The 20,972-nt window shown below is 41.1% G+C and overlaps 1 protein-coding gene and 1 non-coding gene across 4 annotated transcripts in view; one reads left to right on the forward strand and one right to left on the reverse strand.

The window, feature by feature from the left end:
- GLB1 (galactosidase beta 1) overlaps positions 1-20,972 on the reverse strand; it is a 103,298-nt gene that overhangs the window by 40,445 nt on the left and 41,881 nt on the right. For all 3 annotated transcript variants that reach the window (XM_020888549.2, XM_020888559.2, XM_070455310.1), the window contains exons 7-10: positions 19,161-19,219; positions 16,915-17,036; positions 16,764-16,804; positions 14,494-14,606 (exon numbers count right to left, since the gene is read on the reverse strand). In XM_020888549.2, coding sequence (XP_020744208.2) covers positions 14,494-14,606; positions 16,764-16,804; positions 16,915-17,036; positions 19,161-19,219 — 335 coding nt within the window. The remainder of the gene's footprint in view (positions 1-14,493; positions 14,607-16,763; positions 16,805-16,914; positions 17,037-19,160; positions 19,220-20,972) is intronic.
- On the forward strand, positions 15,122-15,194 carry TRNAG-UCC (transfer RNA glycine (anticodon UCC)). The gene has a single exon. It is a non-coding gene; the product is annotated as a tRNA-Gly (tRNA).

Consider the following 20,972-nt stretch of genomic DNA (forward strand, 5'->3'; position numbering starts at 1 on the left):
AGAAGAGACCCACTCAACTTTTTAAGTCTTTGGTGAAGGACAGAGGCAGGAAGAGGTGTATATGGGGACATTTATGATCCCATTTCTTTTCCTCCATGCAAACAAATACTCTGAACACCATCTAACAAACCAGCTAGCTGAACATCTACAAAGTCTCCTAAGAAAAAGCCCACTTTTGAAGTTGTTCTTTTTTCTCTTCCTATACCTAAAATATCAACACAGACAACAAGGGGAAAGACAACTACATGTTATGTTGCAATCTATCATAAGCTGCTGAATCACATAAATTTCTGAAGATTCTGTCTCCTTCATGAGTTCATCTTACTGTGGCCACTGGTTAAACACCTGGGATCCCCTGGATTTGTCCTTTGCATGGCCCACTGCCCTTCTTGATCAGCTCTGCATTGCAATCTCAGCCTCTCCTGAACTTCACCCTCCGCCTCCACAACGACTGTGGAATCCATGTCTGTCCTAACGACTTCTTCTGGAACTTTTCACTCTTAAGTGAGATGCCTGCCAGACAGACACCTCCCCCAGATGTCCCCAGAGGCATCCTGAACATAACTGGCTTCTCTCCCCCACCCCACTTCCCACCTGTGTTTTCCTTGCAGCTCTCTGTCTTAGTTGCTAACCCCAATACCCATCCAGTTATCCACTTAATGTTGTAACATGGACCAATCAATGACTCCTCATTCTTCCTCACGCCTGCATTCAGCCAGTGGCTAAATCCTACCAATTTTGGGCTTACCTGGTGGCTCAGATGGTAAAGAATCTGCCTGCAATGCAGGAGACCCAGGGTTGATCCCTGGGTCAGGAAGATCCCCTGGAGAAGGGAATGGCAACTCACTCCAGTATTCTTGCCTGGAGAATCCCAAGGGCAGAGGAGCCTGGTGGGCTACAGTCCACGAGTTTGCAAAGAGTCACACATGACTGAGCCACTAACACTCTCACTTCCCTTTGTCACCAATTTTACCTCCCAAATATTTTTCAAATCAATTGCTGTCTCTCCACTCCCTGCTGCCTGTGCCGTCATCTCATTCCTTGGTTACTTCAGCAGCCTCTGAACTCATCTCTTGCACCCAGAAATGCCCCCAAGGGTCACTCCCTCCCCAAGGAGGGTCCTAGCAGTGCATGCTCAGAGGTTTCTGTAGAATTTGCAAAGTATCACAATTTAACCACAAAAGGCTAAAACACTCATCTCTTTCTGCTCCAGCTTTCCTCTGTCAAGCATGCTCTTAGGTGAAGGGGCTTTAGAGTGGCTACAGGCCTTGATTCAACCAGAGAAGGGTTGAGGTGGGGATTTATTTAATTTGGGTGGAAAATATATTTACAAGCTGCACTGTCGGTCCCATGAGCAGGTAAACTATTGCTAACAGATTATGCTGACTTGCAACATGACTGTGCTCTAAGGCATCCAGCCCCAGAAATATGTGGGTTGTGGAGGGGGAACAGGGTTTGAAATGTTATGCAGCCAGAACCTGTCTGTAATTTCTTCCAAATATTATAGCTCATGCATGCAAGAACTTGAAAGACATCTCCCCAATTGCATGACAATACTAAATAGTCATATAACACCATCGGTAACAAAATGTGAAGCTTTTGTTTTTCTAAACTGTCAATACTGAAAAACAAATTTCTATCAACCACACTCAAGAGCCAATCTCACTAGAGAAGATTACAAACACTGCTGTCATTTGAAGAGACAATAAAACAGCCTGAAGCCAAAAGAACATAAGGAAAGAAGGATGGCAGAGGTGTTTCAAGCAGTGAATAAAGCAAAATACATTTTTAAGTTTTGTGATGTTTCCAATTATATTAATCTTTAAAAAATTTTAACTTGCAGTGATTAAAATTTTTTTCATTAAAGTATAATTGATTTACATTGTTGTGTTAGTTTCTGGTATACAGTAAAGTAAATCAGTAATGTTGTTCTGTCACTTAAGTTGTGTCTGACTCTTTGTGACCCCATGGACTGCAGCACACCAGGCTCCTCTGTCCTTCACTATTTCCCAGGATTTGCTCAAATTATGTCCATTGAGTTGGTGATGCTATCTAACAATCTCATTCTCTGCTGCTTTCTTCTCCTTTTGCCTTAAATCTTTCCCAGCATTAGAGTCTTCTCCAGTGAGTCAGCTCTTCACATCAGGTGGCCAAAGTATTAGATCTTCAGCTTTAGCATCAGTCTTACCAATGAGTGTTCAGAGTTAACTTCTTTTAGGATTGACTGGTTTGATCTCCTTGCTATCCAAGGGACTCTCAAGAGTCTTCTCCAGCACCACAATTTGAAAGTGTCAATTTGGCGCTTGGTTTTCTTTATGGTTAAACTCTTGTATCTATGCGTGACTACTAGAAAAACCGTAGCTTTGATTATACAGATCTTTGTCAGCAAAGTGATGTCTCTGCTTTTTTTTTTTTTGTCTCTGCTTTTTAATATGCTGTCTAGGTTGGTCATAGATTTCCTTCCAAGGAGCAAGTGTCTTTTAATTTCATGGCTGCAGTCACCGTCCACAGTGATTTTGTAGCTTAAGAAAATAAAATCTGTCTTGCTTCTACTCTTTCGACTTCTATTTGCCATGAAGTGATGGGACCAGATGCCATGATCTTAGTTTTTTGAATGCTGAGTTTAAGCCAGCTTTTTCACTCTCCTCTTTCATTCTCATCAAGAGGCTCTTTAGTTCCTCTTTACTTTCTGCCATGAGACTGATACCATCTGTATATCTGAGGTTTTGTTATTTCTCCCAGCAATCTTGATTCCAGCTTGTGATTCTTCCAGCCCAGCATTTCACATCATGTACTCTGCATATGAGTTAAATAAGCAAGGTGACACTATACAGCCTTGTTGTACTCCTTTCCCAACTTTGAACCAGTCAGTTGCTCCATGTTTGGTTCTAACTGTTGCTTCTTGACACCTGCATGCAGGTTTCTGAGGAGACAGGTAAGGTGGTCTGGTATTCCCATCTCTTTAAGAATTGATTTACACAGTCAAAGTCTTTGGTGTAGTCAGTGAAACAGAAGTAGAGTTTTTCTGGAACTCCCTTGCTATCTCCATGATCCAACAAATGTTGACAATTTGATTTCTGGTTTCTCTGTCTCTTTGCTCGTACATCTGGGAGTTCTCAGTTCATGAGCTGCTGAAGCTGAGTTTGAAGGATTTTGAGCATCACCTTGCTAGCAATTGTGTGGTAGCTTGAACATTCTAAGGCATTGCCCTTCTTTGGGACTGGAATGAAAACTGACCTTTTCCAGTCCTATGGCCACTGCTGAGTTTTCCAAATTTGCTGACATAATGCAGCACTTTAACAGCATCGTCTTTTAGGATTTGAAATACCTCAGCTGAAATTCCATCACTTCCACTAGCTTTGTTTGTAGTAATGCTTCCTAAGGTTCACCTGACCTCACATTCTAGGATATCTGGCTCTAAGAGAGTAACCACAATATAGTGGTTATCTAAGTCATTAAGACCTTTTTTATATAGTTCTTCTGTATATTCTTGCCACCTCTTCTTTGATACAATATTTTTTTTCCATTTATTTTTATTAGTTGGACGCTAATTACTTTACAATACTGTAGTGGTTTTTGTCATACATTGACATGAATTAGCCATGGATTTACATGTGTTCCCCATCCTGAACCCTCCTCCTACCTCCCTCTCCATCCCATCCCTCTGGGTCATCCCAGTGCACCAGCCCCAAGCACTTGTCTCATGCATCCAACCTGGACTGGCGATCTGTTTCACACTTGATAATATACATGTTTTGATGCTGTTCTCTCAGATCATCCCACCCTCGCCTTCTCCCATTGAGTCCAAAAGTCTGTTCTACACATCTGTGTCTCTTTTTCTGTCTTGCATATAGGGTTATCGTTAGCATCTTTCTAAATTCCATATATATGCGTTAGTATACCGTTTTGGTGTTTTTCTTTCTGACTTACTTCACTCTGTATAATAGGCTCCAGTTTCATTCACCTCATTAGAAGTGATTCAAATGTATTCTTTTTAATGGCTGAGTAATATTCCATTGTGTATATGTACCACAGCTTTCTTATCCATTCGTCTGCTGATGGGCATCTAGGTTGCTTCCATGTCCTGGCTATTATAAACAGTGCTGCGATGAACATTGGGGTACACGTGTCTCTTTCAGATCTGGTTTCCTTGGTGTGTATGCCCAGGAGTGGGATTGCTGGGTCATATGGCAGTTCTATTTCCAGTTTTTAAAGGAATCTCCACACTGTTCTCCATAGTTGCCACCTCTTTTTAATTTCTTATGCTTCTGTTAGGTCCTTATCATATTTGTCCTTTATTGTGCCCATCCTTACATGAAATGTTCCCTTGATATCTCTGATTTGCTTGAAAATATCTCTAGTCTTTCCCATTCTGTTGTTTTCCTCTGTTTCTTTGCATTGTTCATTTAAGAAGGCCTTCTTGTCTCTCCTTGCTCTTCTCTGGAACTCTGAAGTTGGGTATATCTTTCCCTCTCTCCTTTGCCTTTCACTTCTCTTCTTTCCTCAGCTGTTTGTAAAGCCTCCTCAGACAACCACTTTGCCTTCTTGCATTCTTTTTCTTTGGGGTGGTTTTGGTCACTGCCTCCTGTACAATGTTATGAACCTCCATCCATAGTTCTTTGGGCACTCTATCAGGTCTAATCCCTTGAATCTATTTGTCACCTCCACTGTATAATCATAAGGGATTTTATTTAGGTCAAATCTGCATGGCCTAATGGTTTTCCCTACTTTCTTCAATTTTAGCCCAAATTTTGCAATAAGGAGTTTGTGATCTGAGCCATAGTCAGCTCCGCATCTTGTTTTTGCTGATTGTACTGAGCTTCTCCATCTTTGGCTACAAATAACATAATCAGTCTGACTTCAGTACTGACCATCTGATGATGTCCATGTGTAGAGGCATCTCTCGGGTTGTTGGAAAAGCATGTGTGATATGACCAGCATGTTCTCTTGCCCTTGCCCTGCGTCATTTTGTACTCCAATGCCAAACTTGCCTGTTATTCCAAGTATCATTTGACTTTCTACTTTTGCATTCCAATCCCCTATGATGAGAAGGACATCTTTTTTTAGTGTTAGTTCTAGAAGGTGTTGTACGTCTTCATAGAACCTGTCAACTTCAGCTTCTTTGGCATCAGTGGTTGGGGCATAGACTTGGATCACAGTGAGGCTGAATGGTTTGCCTTGGAAACGAACTGAGATCATTCTGTATTTGAAATTGCACTCAGGTACTGCATTTTGGACTCTTGTTGACTGTGAGGGCTACTTCATTTCTTCTAAGGGATTCTTGCCCATAGTAGTAGACATAATGGTCGTCTGAATTAAACTGGCCCATTCCCTTCCATTTTAGTTCACTGATTCTTTTTTTTTTTTTTTTTAGTTCACTGATTCTTAAGATTTTGACACTCAACCTTGCCATCTCCTGCTTGACCAGGTCCACTTTACCTTGATGCATGAACCTAAGATTCCAGGTTCCTATGCACTATTGTTCTTTACAGCATCAGATTTTAGTTTTACCACCAGATACATCCACACCCGAGCATCGTTTTCACTTTGACCCAGCCGCTTCATTCTTTCTGGAGCTATTAGTAATTGCCCTCTGTTCTTCCCCAGTAGCATATTGGACACCTTCTGACCTGAGGGACTCATTTTCCAGTGTTATATCTTTTTGCCTTTTCATACTGTTCATGGGGTTCTCCAGATGAGACTCCTGGAGTGGGTTGCCATTTCCTCCTCCAGTGGACCATGTTTTGTCAAAACTCTTCAGTATGACCTGTCCGTCTTGGGTGGCCCTGCATGGCATGACTCATAGGCTGTGATCTGTGAAGTGGGATCAGTTATGCATATACATATATCCACTCTTTTTTTGTTTAGATTCTTTTCCCATTGCTGAGTATTGAGTAGAGTTCCCTGTGCTATACAACCGGTTCTTATTAGTTGTCTATTTATATATAGCAGTGTGTATACCTTAACCCCAATCTCCCAATTTATTCCTCCCCCCTTATTCCCTGGTACCCATAAATTTGTAATGATTTGTTTTTACTCATTTAAATATACGTTCGTTTTTCATGCCTCACGTGATACCCTGTCTGAAATGTATATCTATGTCACCTGGCTTTTTCAGCAGCATTAATGTTCTTGATGAAGGAGGAGATAGCATCACCTGTACGTCATGGAAAAAGTGTGGCAGTGATGGTTCACACTGGATGGGGAGAAGAGATGAGGGTGGAAACAGAGAAGTGCAGATAGTTAAAGGTCCAGTTGAGGCTGGAAGTACAAATCCCTGTTCCAGCCAGTTGACACTGAAGCTCACAGTCCTTCTGCCTGTTTCCAGGGCCAGAGTGTGACAGCAGAATGGCCCAGGCTGGTGTATGGAGCACAGACTCTAAACAGCAGCAGAGAGAGCTATGGAGGGTGACAGTGATTCTTAACAGCCAGCCATCATAAGAGTCAGGGAAGGTCAAGAAAATGTGAAGGGCTGCAGGAGTGGGGAAGAGGCAGAAAGAAGCTGCTAAATGTATGGGAGAAGAAGAGTGTGAGGTTGTGATGAGGCCAAAGATAAGACGATGTTTTGTCCAAGAAAGCACATGTAAATATCTGTTTTTAAGTTGACTTGCTTTTTTTTTTTCTTGTTAGGCATAGAAAAGTTCATTATTTCAGAAAGAAAAGTATTCTAAAAATAAGCCTCCCTAGCAATACCACTGCAAGGTATATAGCCAAAAGAATGGAAAGCAGGACTTGAACAGATATTTGTGCCCTGATGTTTAATATAGTGTTATTCAAAATAACCAGAAGAGTGTCACACAATTCGAAGTGTCCATCAAGAGACGAATGAAATGAATAAACTGGTACACAAGTTGTCCCTTCGTATCTGCAGGGTACTGCCACCAGGACTCCTGCAGATGCCAAAACTCCAGGATGCTCAAGAAATTTGAGTATATCTGCATATGCCCTGTGCACATTCTCCCATATACCTTTTTTGATAATTAAAACTTCTTTGGCTATGCTGTGCATACTTTTCTCTCACTGTGAGCGGGGGCTACTGCTCCCTGCAGAACACAGGCTTCTCTTGTCGCAGAGCACAGGCTTCAGCCCTTGTGCCAAGTAGGCTCAGTAGTTGCCACTCCGAGGCCCTAGAGCAAGGCTCCACGGTTGTGGCACACGAGCTTAATTGCTCCAAGGTATGAGGGGTCTCCCCAAACCAGGGATCATACCTGTGCCTCCTGCTTTGGCAAGTGGATTCTTTACTACTGAGCCACCAGGGAAGCCCTCCCATATACTTTAAATCATCTCTAGATTACTTACAATACCTAATACAGTGTAAATGCTATGTAAACAGTTGTAAATACAATGTAAATGTCATGTAAAAAGTTGGTGCTATGCAACCACCTCAAGTTTTGCTTTATGGAACTTTCTGTTTTTGTTTTTGTTTTTCCCTTAATCTGTGGTTGGTTGAATCTGCAGATGTGGAACCCACAGATATGGAGCACTGACTGTATATATACCATAAAGTATTATTCAGCATAAGAAGAAATGAAATTCTGACACATGCTATAACATGGCTGAATCTTGAAAACATGCTAAGTAAAATAAGTCAGTCACAAAAGGAAAATACTGTATGGTTCCACTTCTGTGAAACATCTAGAATATGCAAATTCACAGAGGCAGAAAGTAGACTAGAGCTTCCCAGACTAGGATGAAAGGAGGCTGTAATGGGGACTTATTGCATAACAGCGTTTCTGTCAAGGCGAATGAAAAGATTTCATGAATAGATAATGGCCATGGTTACACAACATTATGAGTGTAATTTATGCCACTGAATTTTTAACCACTTAAAAATTGTCAAAATGTCAAATTTACTGTTATATATATTTTACCACAATTAAAAAAATTAATGTACAGAATCCATTGAATTGTGTACTTTAAATGGGTGAAGTCCACAGTATGTGATTTATATCTAAATAAATCTGTTAAAAAATAAGTAAATAAATCTGAAATGGTTTGTGAAATGAAGCAACAAAAACAAGTCCACAGGCACTATAACATTAATAAAATCATAGAAATCAGTCAATAATTTAAAAAGGAAAGTACAATGGAATATTCATGTACAATTTAAAGAGACTAAATAAATTAAATATAGTACATGTGGATGCATGCATTTGTGGTAAAATCACAAAATGTATGTAAGGATAAATACCATTCCCTCCTCCTCCATCAGAGCGGGGAGGGCAAGAAACAGGAGATAGACCCAGCTTTATCTGCATTGTATTATTTTCTTAAACAATTAGAAGCAAAGATTTCATAATAACCTATGTTATATGTAGGTATTGGGTACATGAGTGTCTGCAACATTATTCTATATATTAAAAAAATTTCAAGATGTTATATTTTGAAGACAAATATATATCATAATATTTCTCATGAAGAAATAAAAGACTCCATTTATAATGATATTAGAATTAGGAACATAGAATACTTGAGGATAAACATATTCAGAAATGGACAGGGACTGTTTTTTTAAGAAAACTTCAAAACAAGGACATCAGAGAAGACTTGAATAGGTAGAAAAACATTTTCTTGGCTAAGTCTCAATACAGTAAATATCACCGCTAATTTGATGTATAAATTTAATACAACACTAATTAAAACATCAACAGGTATCGAGTTTTTGTTTTGAAGTTGATAGAATAATATGAAAGTTTATAATAGCTGGGGAAATTCTGAAAGACTGTAGACGGAAGACTAGGACTTTCCAGTGGCTAAGATTCTGGGCTTCCACTGCAGGGGGTGCCCAGGTTCGATCCTTGGTCGGGGAACTAGATCCCACATGCCATAACTAAAGATTCCACATGCTGCAACTAAGACCCGGTGAAGCCACATTAATTTAAAAATTTTTAAATAAGTAAAATAAAAGTTCAAAATAATCTAAACGCCCATCAGTTAGAAATGGTTTAAGTAAATGGCAGTAGATCTAAATAGTATAATAGCATGTAGCTGATACATGCTACATGTACAATAGCATGTGATGATCTCATTACAGAGAATGAGATCATTTAGGTTAAGAAGGCTCACTAAACAGAACACCTGATGTCATTCTTGCCCAAAACACCAGTAAAATTTCAGGGAACAGATTTTTAAGACATAAAAATACAGAACTAAAGAACTGGAGAGGAGACAACAGCAAGAGAATTTTGAAAGTTGGAAAACGGACAAACGAATGGCAAGTCAGTACTAAGAAAGGCAAAGAGCATGGGAGGAAACTAAGAACCAATTCAGTTTGGTCCTGAAGAATTACTAAAAGGCTCGACACTGGCAGCACCAGGTACTTCCGAACCTGGGAGGTGCAGGTGCTTAATTAAATAAGGAGCACGATCCACAGATTTCTTCTTCTCCAGCCTAAGGGTTCTCAAACTCTAGTGCATGTCAGAGTATCCTCTGACCGTAAAATCCTAGATTGCTGGCCCTACCCACAGAGTTTCTGATTCAGTGGAATTAGAATTTCCATCAAGTTACTAGGTGGTTCTGATGTGCTGGTATTTGAGAAACACTGCTCTTTGTATGCAATGCCCTCTCCCACCTGGGACTAGAGATTTATTTTCTGGGGAGGAGAAAACATGGTCTTTGGGTTCCTGGTTAACCTGCAGAGTTAAAGACACGTGGAGCATTTTAAAAGGGGAGACTGTGATCATGTAAAGAGTAAAAAGTAACTACCGCCACCCCAGCCCTGCTCCAGGGTGCAGAATGCTGGCAGCCAGCTGCTTACTCCAGGCAGAAAATCAGAAGACATCTTTCTTGGAAATCTTAACAGTCATAGAGGAAACATTTAAAGATACTCATACTTTGTAATTTCATATAATTAAACAAACTTAGGTCAAAAATGAAAAAAGCAACCTCTATAAATAAAAAAACCCTTAAAGGAAATAAATGAACCTGTTGGATTAGCAGCATAACCAAAAGTTACCTGTGGTTACAGTGAGTATTGACTGTGACAAATCTGACCCTGACTGTAGGGGGATGCGATGATTTTAACAATATGCCCACAAATTCTCTGATCCTCTTCCCCTCAATAAGTGGAACTTAGTCCCCATGAAGATGGCCCAGACTGAATAACTGGCTTCTGGAGGAAAGAATGTGGAAAAGGGATGGGATGTCATTCTTTGTTCAGGTAATTAAAAGACTGCAACTTTGGGAGTTCAGTGATTCAGTGACTCCCTGGGAGTTCAATGATTCAGTGATTCCCTGGGAGTCAAGTGGTTAAGACTCCATGCTTCCACTGCAGAGGGCATGGGTTCAATTCCTGGTTGAGAAATAAGATCCCATGTGTCATAAATAAATTAAAAAAATTTTTTTTTAAAAAGGCTGCAACTTTCATCTGGAGGTGCCCGCTCTCTCACAGATCTTTCACTGTGGGGGAAGCTACATTTTGAGCCACCTCATGGAGAGTCCTACATGGCAAGGAATTTTAGTGACCTGCCCTTAGCCATGTGAGATGGACCTTTCAAAGGGGAGCTGGTGGGCATGTAAGTTGTTGCAGCCACTATGGAGAACAGTATGGAGGTTCCTCAAGAAACTAAAGATAGAGCTGCTCTATGATCCTGCAATCCCACTCCTAAGAATATATCTGGACAAAAGTGTAATTCAAAAACTGTAATTCAAAATGTCTGTAGCAGCACTATTCACAGTAGCCAAGACATGGAAGCAGCCTAAATGTCCACGGAGAGATGAATGGATAAAGAAGATGTGGTACAGATATACAATGGAATATTACTAAGCCATAAGAAAGAATAAAATTATGCCATTTTGTAGGATGGACGTACAGATTATCATTCTACATGAAACAGAAAGAGAAAGAGAAATACCATATAATATCACTTATATGTGAGATCTAAAAATTGGTACAGATGAACTAATTTACAAAACAGAAACAGACTCACTGACATAGAAAACAAACTTATGGGGACTTCCCTGATGGTCTAGTAGTTAGGAATCTGCTGGCCAATGCAGAGGACATGGGTTTGATACCTGGTCCAGGAAGATCCCACAGGCCTTGGAGCAGCTAAGCTCAGGCGCCACAACTACTGAGCCCACTCTCTAGAGCCCAAGAGTCACAACTACTGAAGCCTGTGCTCCACAACCAGAGAAGCCGCCACAAGCAGAAGTCTGTGCGCCACAGTGAAGAGCAGTCCCCACTCTCCACAACCAGAGAAAGCCCTCACGCATCCAAGAACGCCCAGTGCAGCCAAAAATAAATTACTAGCAAAATTAAAAAAAAAAAAACACAAATTTATGGTTACCACAGAGGAAAAAAGGTGGGGGAGGGAGAAATTAGGAGTTTGAGATTACATACACACACTACTATATATATAAAATAGATAACCAACAAGACCTACTGCATGGCACCGGGAACTATGTTCAGTATCCTGTAATAAACCATAATGGAAAAGAATATGTATATGTATGTATAACTGAATCACTTTGCTGTACACAGGAAACTAACATAACACTGTAAATCAACTATACTTCAATTTAAAAAAGAACGAAAGCAAGAAATGGATCCTTTAGCCCCACGCAAGTCTTTAGAGTCTGCGGCTTGACCAACAGCTTTCACTGCAGCCTCAGGAAAATTCAAGAGCTAGAACATACAGCTAAGCCACCCTATATTCTTCACTGTCAGAAACTGTGTGAGATCATATATGTATATGTTTGGCCATGCCATGAAGCTTGTGGGATTCACCAACTTGGGACTGAACCTGGGCCGTGACAGTGGAAGCCCAGAATCCTAACCAGCAGGCCACCAGGGAACTCCTAACATCCGTTGTTTTAAGCTACTAAGTTTGTGGGTAATTTGTTGCACAGCAATAAACTGGGGAGAAAACAAATCTCTCTTGAAGATTCACATCCACAACTAGCCCACTACTAAAATACGCACCATTCAGAGCATGCAAGTCAGGAGGGAAGTAATTGAAGTTAACGTGAGATAAAGTTCTGGTTGTAGGAAAGAAGTAAAGATACAGATTAATTTTAAATTATTATAAGTTAAAACTGAATGTTAAAGCTTTTTGAAAGCCAGGTATAAAGGAGTGCACATTGTATGAATCCATCTATATAAAGTCAAAAAACAAGCACTGCGGTGATCAAGGTCAGTGGAAAGTCAGTAATTAGAAGGAACATGTGGGAAGCTGCTGAGGGGCTGTGTGCTGGCTCCAGGGGTTTGTGTTTTATAAATTCACTGAGTTCTACACTAATGAGCTCTGCTTTTGTGGGGAGGGTGGGGTGTACATACTTTACGCTTCAACTGGTAACCCCTAAAGAAGTGAAAATGTAGAGGATAACATTCAAATTAGGGTGTGGAGGGGGCAGTGATACAAGAAAACAAAGATAAACAGCTCAAAAGAAAGTAAGAAAAGAAGACAAAACAGAAAAGGTAGGCAAGTAGATAATTACAAGATGGCTGAAATGAATCGATGTGTATCAAGAATTATAATGAATGATGACCAGTAGGTGCACCAGTTAAAAGATAAAATGTTCAAACGAGATTTTTAAAAAATCTAGCTATGTCCTGTTTACAAAGGATGTATGTTTTTATTTTTTATTTTTACTGAAGTAAAGTTGATTTACAGTGTTGTGTTAATTTCTGCTGTACAACGAAGTCAGTTATACACTTATACATTATTTTTTCATTATGGTTTATTACAAAGATATTGAATATAGCTCCCTGTGCCCTACAGTAGGACCTTGTTGCTTATCCATCCTATGTATAATAGTTTCTGTCTGCCAACCCCAAGCTCCCAATCCATCCCTCGCTCCCTTGCCAGCCACAAGTCTGTTCTCTATGTCTGTGAGTTTGTTTCTGTTTTGGGACAGAGTTTTGGGGGATGATTTTTAAGAAAGGATATAGAAAGCTTGAAATTAAAGCACTGTGAAAGATACACCAGGTAAAAATGCAGGTAAGTATATTAGTATCAGACATAACAGATTCTAAGGCAAAAATCATTATCAGAGATAGACAGTTTCCATATAATGATACAAAAAGATTTAATTCTCAATTTGCATTCTAATAATATGGCCTCAAAAACTGACAGAACTACAAGGAGAAATACATAAACACAACTCTCTCAATAACTAATAGAATAAACTAACAAAAATTAGGAAGGCTATAAAAGATATCAATAGCACCATTAATAAGCTTAATCAAATGAACACATATACAGATTATAGCCAACAATTAATTATAAAACATGCAGTCTTTTCAAGAATACATGGAATATTTGTTCATATTGGTATAAGCCAGGCTGTATGAGGAGGTTCAATAAATTTCAAGGATTGGTATTATACTCAAAACATTCTCTAACCAGAATGCAACTATGTGAGAAACCATCAGACTAGAAAAATACTTGTGTTTAATATTTTAAAAACTCACTTCTGAACATTTGACGGGTCAAAGAGAAATAAAAACAGCGTGTTTAAAAGCAAATAATAATAAATACATTACATATCAAGACTTACGAGATGGAGCCATAGCAGTACCTGAAGGAAAGGTACAGACTTGAGTATTTATATTAGAAAAGAACAAAGTCTGGTTTAAAAAGCTAAGCTTCAAATAAAGGAAGGAAACAATATAGATAGGAACAGAGAGCTCTGAAACAGAGAACAAATGTACAAGAGAGAACTTGGGAGTCATCACTCTAAATTCTAGAGATTAAACCCACAATAAAAATCACACACGCAACATTTTAACCACACATCTGCAAATGCAGATGAAGTGAATAAACTCTGAGTAGTTAGGTATCAACTCTACTTTTTAACAGGTTTAAAGTATTTCATAATATTAACGTTAACACTTAGGCTTAAATTGAGACTATGTTGAAAACAAAAAAAAAAGTTTATACCATTTATAGGCAGAAAACCTTTGTTTTTTAACTTCAAAACTCAGGTGACTGAGCAGAAAAACTGTGGGTTTTTTTTTTTAAAGCCACACAGAGACAGGAAACCCCACCTGAGTGTGTTAGATGCCTCAAAAGGTCACAACACTAGCAGGACTAAGTGTTCAGGTGTCAGGCCAGGAGGAAATAGCAATCACTTGCTCCAAAGCAGAAAAATGAAGCATTGCTGACAGCTCACACTTGCCCTGTGTTCACAATGCCCATAGATTTTTCTCTCCCGCACACTTCAGCTATTTATGTGGACACACATTTATACCTTTAGTATAAAAAATAGTAACGGCTAACACTTACAGGACAGCGTATGTGCAAGGACTATTCCCGAGGCTTTACCTGTGTTCTTTCTAATCTTTACAACACAGCCACGTGCTATGGCCTCACTTGCTGACAGGCTCACTCTTAACTGGGTGGGGCCAAGACTTGGGGTCAAGTCTAGCTGATGCCTCCCTTCATCCATCCTCTTGCACACAAAGGCTGCAGGAAGATGTCTACAGAGCATCGTTAGTCCCAGACAGGCTTGGTCCAAGACCAGCCCCTGGAGCATGCACAAAGCACTCACCTTCTGAATAATATCCCGCAGAGCAAAATACTTCTCAGTGAGGTCCCCGGCCTCGCTCAGGGGGGCATCATAGTCATAGCTGGTGGGCTGTGGTTGGTAGGGGGTGTTGGCTCCTGGAAGACAAAACCATGCCACTAGTTACTACAGAAGGCCTTCTCCTGTGACAGTTTCTTATGGATTTGTGGAGGGGGTGAATAAGGAAACACATTAGAGCCAACTGTTAAGTGACACAGAGGTGGCCCTCCAGATGCAAGGTTTCTTCCTGCAGATGGCCCTCACTAAGCACCCTGGTGTCTACAAAGGACTTTCCCCATTTACTTTCTCGGCAACCCCAGCAGATATCCCCACACTGGATCAGCAGGGCATCTGAAGCTCCCAAAAAAGCCCCCAGACATCTCATAGCCAGCAGTGGCCAGGCCTATGGCATGACTCACATGTCTGACTATTAACCTTGCAGCTGTGATCTTGTTTATGACCTCCCCTGTGGCTAAAAAAAAGGTCCACGGTAGACACACAGGTTTCTGGGCCCAGGATCAGCAGCAAACCACTAAGAGGTCATCAGACCAAATAAACTGGGAGAATTTTATCATAATTTTTCCTACCCACAAAAAAAGACCATATAGGGACTTCCCTGGTGGTCCAGTGGTTAAGATTCTGTGCTTCCACTGCAGGGGACGAGGGTTCAATCCCTGCTCAGGGAACTAAGATCCCACATGCCAAGTGGTGTGGCAAAAAAAAAAAAAAAAGAGACCATATAGGAAATATCGGAATGGTGCATTTGCTTTGGAAAATACTGAGGCAGTTCCTCTAACTCTAAAAACAGAGTTAGTTACCATGAGAACCAGCAATTCCAATCCTAGGTGTGCAGTCAAAAGAACTGAAACAGAGGTTCAGACAAATACTTACACATCCATGTTCATAGCAATATTATTCATAATTGCCAAAAGAGGTGAAACAACCCACATGTCCATCACTGATGAACAGAGAAACAGAATGTAGTATATCCACATAATAGAATATTATTCCTCTATGAAAAAGAATAAAGTATGATACACACTACAATATGGATGAGCCTTGAGAAGATTATGCTTAAATGAAAGAAATTAAACACAAAAGACCACATACTGTGTGGTTCTACTTGTATTAAATGTCCAGAATAGGCACATCCATAAAGACAAAGAGTGGTGGCCAAGAGCTGGGAGAAGGGGCAGTGGGGCATTTCTTGAGTCTGAGGTTTCTTTTGGGGGTAATGAAAATGTTTTGGAATTAGATGGTGGTAATGACTGCACAAGTTTGTGCTAAACTAAACACCACTAGATCATATATTTAAAAAATCATCAGTTTTAGGGTATGTGAATTATGCCTCAACAAAATGTTTCTTAAAAAAGAAAGAGAAAAAAAGACCAGAATATATGAACAAGTACGTTATAGCCAGAGACTATGACTTGCCCAGTTAGCTTGATTTTAAACAATAGTTTCTAAATGTACAACTTACAGCCCTTAAAATTTTTTTAAAGAAAAATGATTTTGTAGGAATTCTCTGGCAGTCCAATGGTTAAGACTCCATGCTTCCAATGCACGGGGTATGTGTTTGATCCCCGGTCAAGGAACTAAGATCTCATATGCCGTAAAGTGTGACCAAATAAAAGAAAAATGATTTTTTGACCTATTGTATAGCCAGAAAACTCGATATTTTATAGTAACCTATTAGGGAAAAGAATCTGAAAAAGAAATATATATATATCTGTATCTATGTCTATCTATCTCTCTATCTGAATCATTTTGCTGTATACCTGAAATACACTGTAAAGTAACTATACTTCAATAAAATTAAAATAAAGAAAACCTAGAAAAATTCAAATTTACATAGGGAAAAAAATTCCACTTCTATGATTCTTACACATTTGTAAATTAAATTGAAATGTTGAATTAAATTGTAAAAAATAACTTCTGAACATCTAAAACAAGTATAGAAGGGTAATTCATAAGCATCCTAATGCTACTCATTCATATAACACTGATTATTTCATAACACCTGCATATTCAACTTTAAAAAATCATTCTCAATAGAAAAGTAAATTTCTCTCTTCCTAATAAATAAAAAATAAAAGTGATTTTTTAATATTATATAGGCAATCTTACATATTAGGAAATTTAGCAGAAGACAAACCAAAACAGAAGAATCACAGATGGCCATAGGCATGGGCAAAATCAAGCACCAGAAACAGTCTACCATTAGATTCTACAAACAAATGTTAAATTGCTCTTACCATTCCAATAGGCAAAATTGGTGCCACCTATAAACATGTACCTACAAAGAAACAAGAGAACAGATGAGCCCACAGCTCATCATGAACCCACAGCTTCACCATGAGCCCACAACCACAGAGGACACCCTTCCCTCCAAAAATTAACACTCACATGTTCACATTTGCCCCGAGAGCAAGCATATCATGAAGGGTGAAAGCCACCGCTTTAGGGTTGACTGTTGAATGACGTTGGCCCCAGTGATCTAACCATCCAGTGTAGAATTCAGAATTGATCTAAAAAGAAAGGGATATGGAACTTAGGACAGACTTAAACCTTCACACGCTGGGCATCCCAGTAACTACTGCCCTAGGTTATTCACTGAAAAACAGGTAGAGGGGGCAGCTGACATCCACTGCTTTACTGGGAACTGGGGACCAATGAGGACATTTCATAATAGCATTGCCTAAACTCAGGTCTCATGTGTGGACAATGCAGGTGTTCCTGGAAAGCTGTACCTGCATTAAAATCTTGTTGATCAATCCCCAGTTGAATAAGGGAGGAAAGTTTGTTGGGCAAAAGAATCAGATGACAAAACACGTTTATGAAATAATTAGCTCCAAATTCACCCTGTGTGTGAATCCAGATTTTCAGATCTCAGGTTGATTTTTTTTTTTTTTTTTAGTATAATAACTTTTTATTTGACATCTACAAGATTGTGGTATCTTGCAGCTTTTGACCAGGTTTATACAATCTCAGTTTCTCAATAGTGCAACCTGTGCAAGCAAAAAAAGTAAAGGGGAAAAAAAAAAGGAAACAAAAAGACCAATTGTCCCCTCACTTGTTTACCATGGAGTGCTGATAGAGCAATTCAGCAATTTGGACGAACTCATAGATCAAATCAAGTTACCGCTCCTGAATATGTGTTTCTGATTTCTGAATTGGCAGGAGAACAAAGATTTGCATCTATTGTTGCTAAAAGACTTGAGAGTTTGGGTGCACTTACACATGGAGACAGAAGAGCAACAGAACCTAGAGATCTGAGCCGGTTCAACACAAGAAGTGACTTATTTTAATTGTAGAATAATTTAATTGAATTGAAGAATAATTGATTTACAGTGTTGTGCCAATCTCTGCTGTAAGCACAGTGACATATCGACATTCTTTAGATCTCAGACTGACTTAATGTGTGGTAGAAATATTGTCCAAATATTCTAGCGCTTGGTGTTTCTGTTGGGCATGACCCTGCCAAGCCCTTGTCTACAAAAGGAAAGAGAAATCTGGATGTGTTCTGGGGACTTCCTGTCTCAGGCTGCAGGAAACAGCTTCACTCAGAGTCTGTGAACATGGGTTCTGCATGACTCAGGAAGCAGAGACCAGGTTCAGAAAAGGCTGCTTTGTACAAAGGTGGGTACACAGTCAGGGCAGCCTGACCTGCTGCAGGGAAGACACTCCTTACGTGAGGCCAAGTAACAACAACTGCGTGGAAAAGGGAGGCGGAGAGAGGGACACATTAACTATGGGCTGAGCACGCCTGCCAGGACCTCACTGGCGTCTCTGCCTCCCAGCCGCCCACAAAGCATGCCGCAGAACCCTGCAACTCCTGGAGCGGCTGGCACCCACATCTCCTGGCTGCTTGTCGGAAGCTCAGTGCCCCGCTCCCCAGACCCAGTCAATGTCTGCATTTTCACAAGACTCCTATGTGATTTCTAAGCAGATTAAAGGCGGGGCAGCTCAGTCACAAAGAACTCTCAAGAAACACATACCCGACCTCAGGTCCTGGCGTGAGGACACACTCACCAGGTGTACAAGCAGGGGCACGCGACACAGTCTCTGAGCCTCACTGAAAAAGGAGCTCTCATAATACCACTTGTGAGAGCCGCCGCAAGGACCGAAGGCGACAAGCTACACCAGGGTGCAGAGCCTGGGACTTCCCTGGTGCTCCAGTGCTTAAGAACCTGCCTTGCAATCCAGGGGATGTGGGTTTGATCCCTGGTAGGAGAACTAGGATCCATTCCGGAGGGGACAGAATGGGGACCGCAGTGAACATCCCCCCTCCTTAAGCTCTGCTTCTTTTTTTCGTTTGCATTAGAAAAAATAAATTGTATTTATTTTTCTTTCTTTCTTTAATGATTTGACTGCACTGGGTCTTCATTGCAGCGAGCAGGCTTCTCTAGTTGCAGCACATGGGCTCAGTTGCCCCTCCAGCGCAGGGCCTTAGTGTTGAGCAGGAGCACTGCTTCAGCTGTTTCCCATGTGTCCAGAAGGCAGTCTCTAGAGCCCCATCAGTTCTGACCCCAGACCCAGGGAAACCAAGGATCCACTCCCACCCTTCACAGCACCTCATCACTCTCCCCCCACAGCAGAAATGAAGTCTGTACGACCAAGTGGTCTCCCCATGCCTCACCCCTGACTCTTACCAGGGGTCCTCTGGGCTCAAGGCTTCTCTGGAGCATGAAAGCAGCTGTGAGGTTGGTACCTGAACAATGAGAAAGAGGAGAGAGGTCAGCTATGGGAGTGACAAGTTCACGAAAAAAGATTCCTTTGGAGACTTTCCAAAGGAAGTGGGTCCAGTGGTTAAGAATCTGCCTTGCAGGGACTTCCACCTGCCAATGCAGGGGACACGGGTTCGATCCCACTTGCAGGAGAGCAGCTAAGCCCAAGAGAATCTGTGCTTCACAGCGAGAGATCCTGAGTGCCGCAGCTAAGACCTGGTGCAGCCAAGTGCGGAATAAATTCATTTCTTAAAAAAGAGGACTTTCCCTGGTGACACACTGGGTAAGAATCCACCTGCTGATACAGGGGACACGGGTTTGATCCCAGGTCTGGGCAGATCCCACATGAGACAGAGCAACCAAGTCCATGTGCCACATCTACTGCGCCCATGGGCTGCCACTCCTGAAGCTCAAGCGCCCAGAGCCCACAACAAGAGAAGCCAGCTCAGGGAGAAGCCCGTGTACGGCAACAAACAGTCACCCCCGCCCGCTGCAACCAGAGAAAGCCCGTGTGCAGCCACGAAGACCCAGCACAGTTGAAAATAAATTAATTAAAAAAAAAAAAAGATTCCTTTGCAGGACTTGAGCCTCCGGCTCCCTGCCCTCCCTCATACCCCCATGGGCCTGCACACCTCCAAGCCAGCTTTAGATGAGGACTGCTTTAGGTGGGGACTCAGACCATACATCCGATAGAGGTGGGGACCACAGAATGATGTTTCCTTTGTGAACAGTGTCTGGGCCTCTCCTCATTCCTTTGGGAGACCATGACACAGGCCTTGCGCTTCCTCTGTGTCCCCAGAGCCTAGACACGTGGCTGGTGTGCATCTCTCTCCACTCGGGTATCTCATCTAGACACGTGGCTGGTGTGCATCTCTCTCCACTCAGGTATCTCATCTAGACACGCGGCTGATGTGCATCTCTCTCCACTCGGGTATCTGGTTGGCCGAGCTGCTCCCTACACGATGACCCTGCTTTGAACATACTTCCTGGTGCCTCCACAGCACTGTATGCATCACAGTGCCACAAATTAGAGCCAGACATGGGAAAACAGACTAGTTCCAAATTGGGAAAGGAGTACGTCAAGGCTGTATATTGTCACCCTGCTTATTTAACTCATATGCAGAGTACATCATGAGAAATGCTGGGCTGGAGGAAGCACAAGCTGGAATCAAGACTGCTGGGAGAAATATCAATAACTTCAGATATGCAGATGACACCACCCTTATGGCAGAAAGTGAAGAGGAACTAAAGAGCCTCTTGATGAAAGTCAAAGAGGAGAGTGAAAAAGCTGGCTTAAAACTCAGCATTCAAAAAACTGAGATCATGGCATCTGGTCCCATCACTTCATGGCAAATAGATGGGGAAACAGTAGAAACAGTGGCAAACTTTATTTTGGGGGCTTCAAAATCACTGCACATAGTGACTGCCACCATGAAATGAAAAGATGCTTGATCCTTGGAAGAAAAATTGACAAACCTAGATAGCATATTAAAAAGCAGAGACATTACTTTGCCAAAAAAGGTCCATCTAGTCAAGGCTATGGTTTTTCCAGTAGTCATGTATGGATGTGAGAGTTGGACCATAAAGAAAACTGAGCACCAAAGAATTGATGCTTTTGAACTGTGGTGTCAGAGAAGACTCTTGAGAGTCCCTTGGACATCAAGGAGATCCAACCAGTCCATCCTAAAGGAGATCAGTCCTGGGTGTTCATTGGAAGGACTGATGCTGAAGCTGAAA

The sequence above is a fragment of the Odocoileus virginianus genome, chromosome 26 (genome assembly GCF_023699985.2).
Source record: "Odocoileus virginianus isolate 20LAN1187 ecotype Illinois chromosome 26, Ovbor_1.2, whole genome shotgun sequence".
In the NCBI taxonomy this organism is placed as follows: domain Eukaryota; kingdom Metazoa; phylum Chordata; class Mammalia; order Artiodactyla; family Cervidae; genus Odocoileus; species Odocoileus virginianus.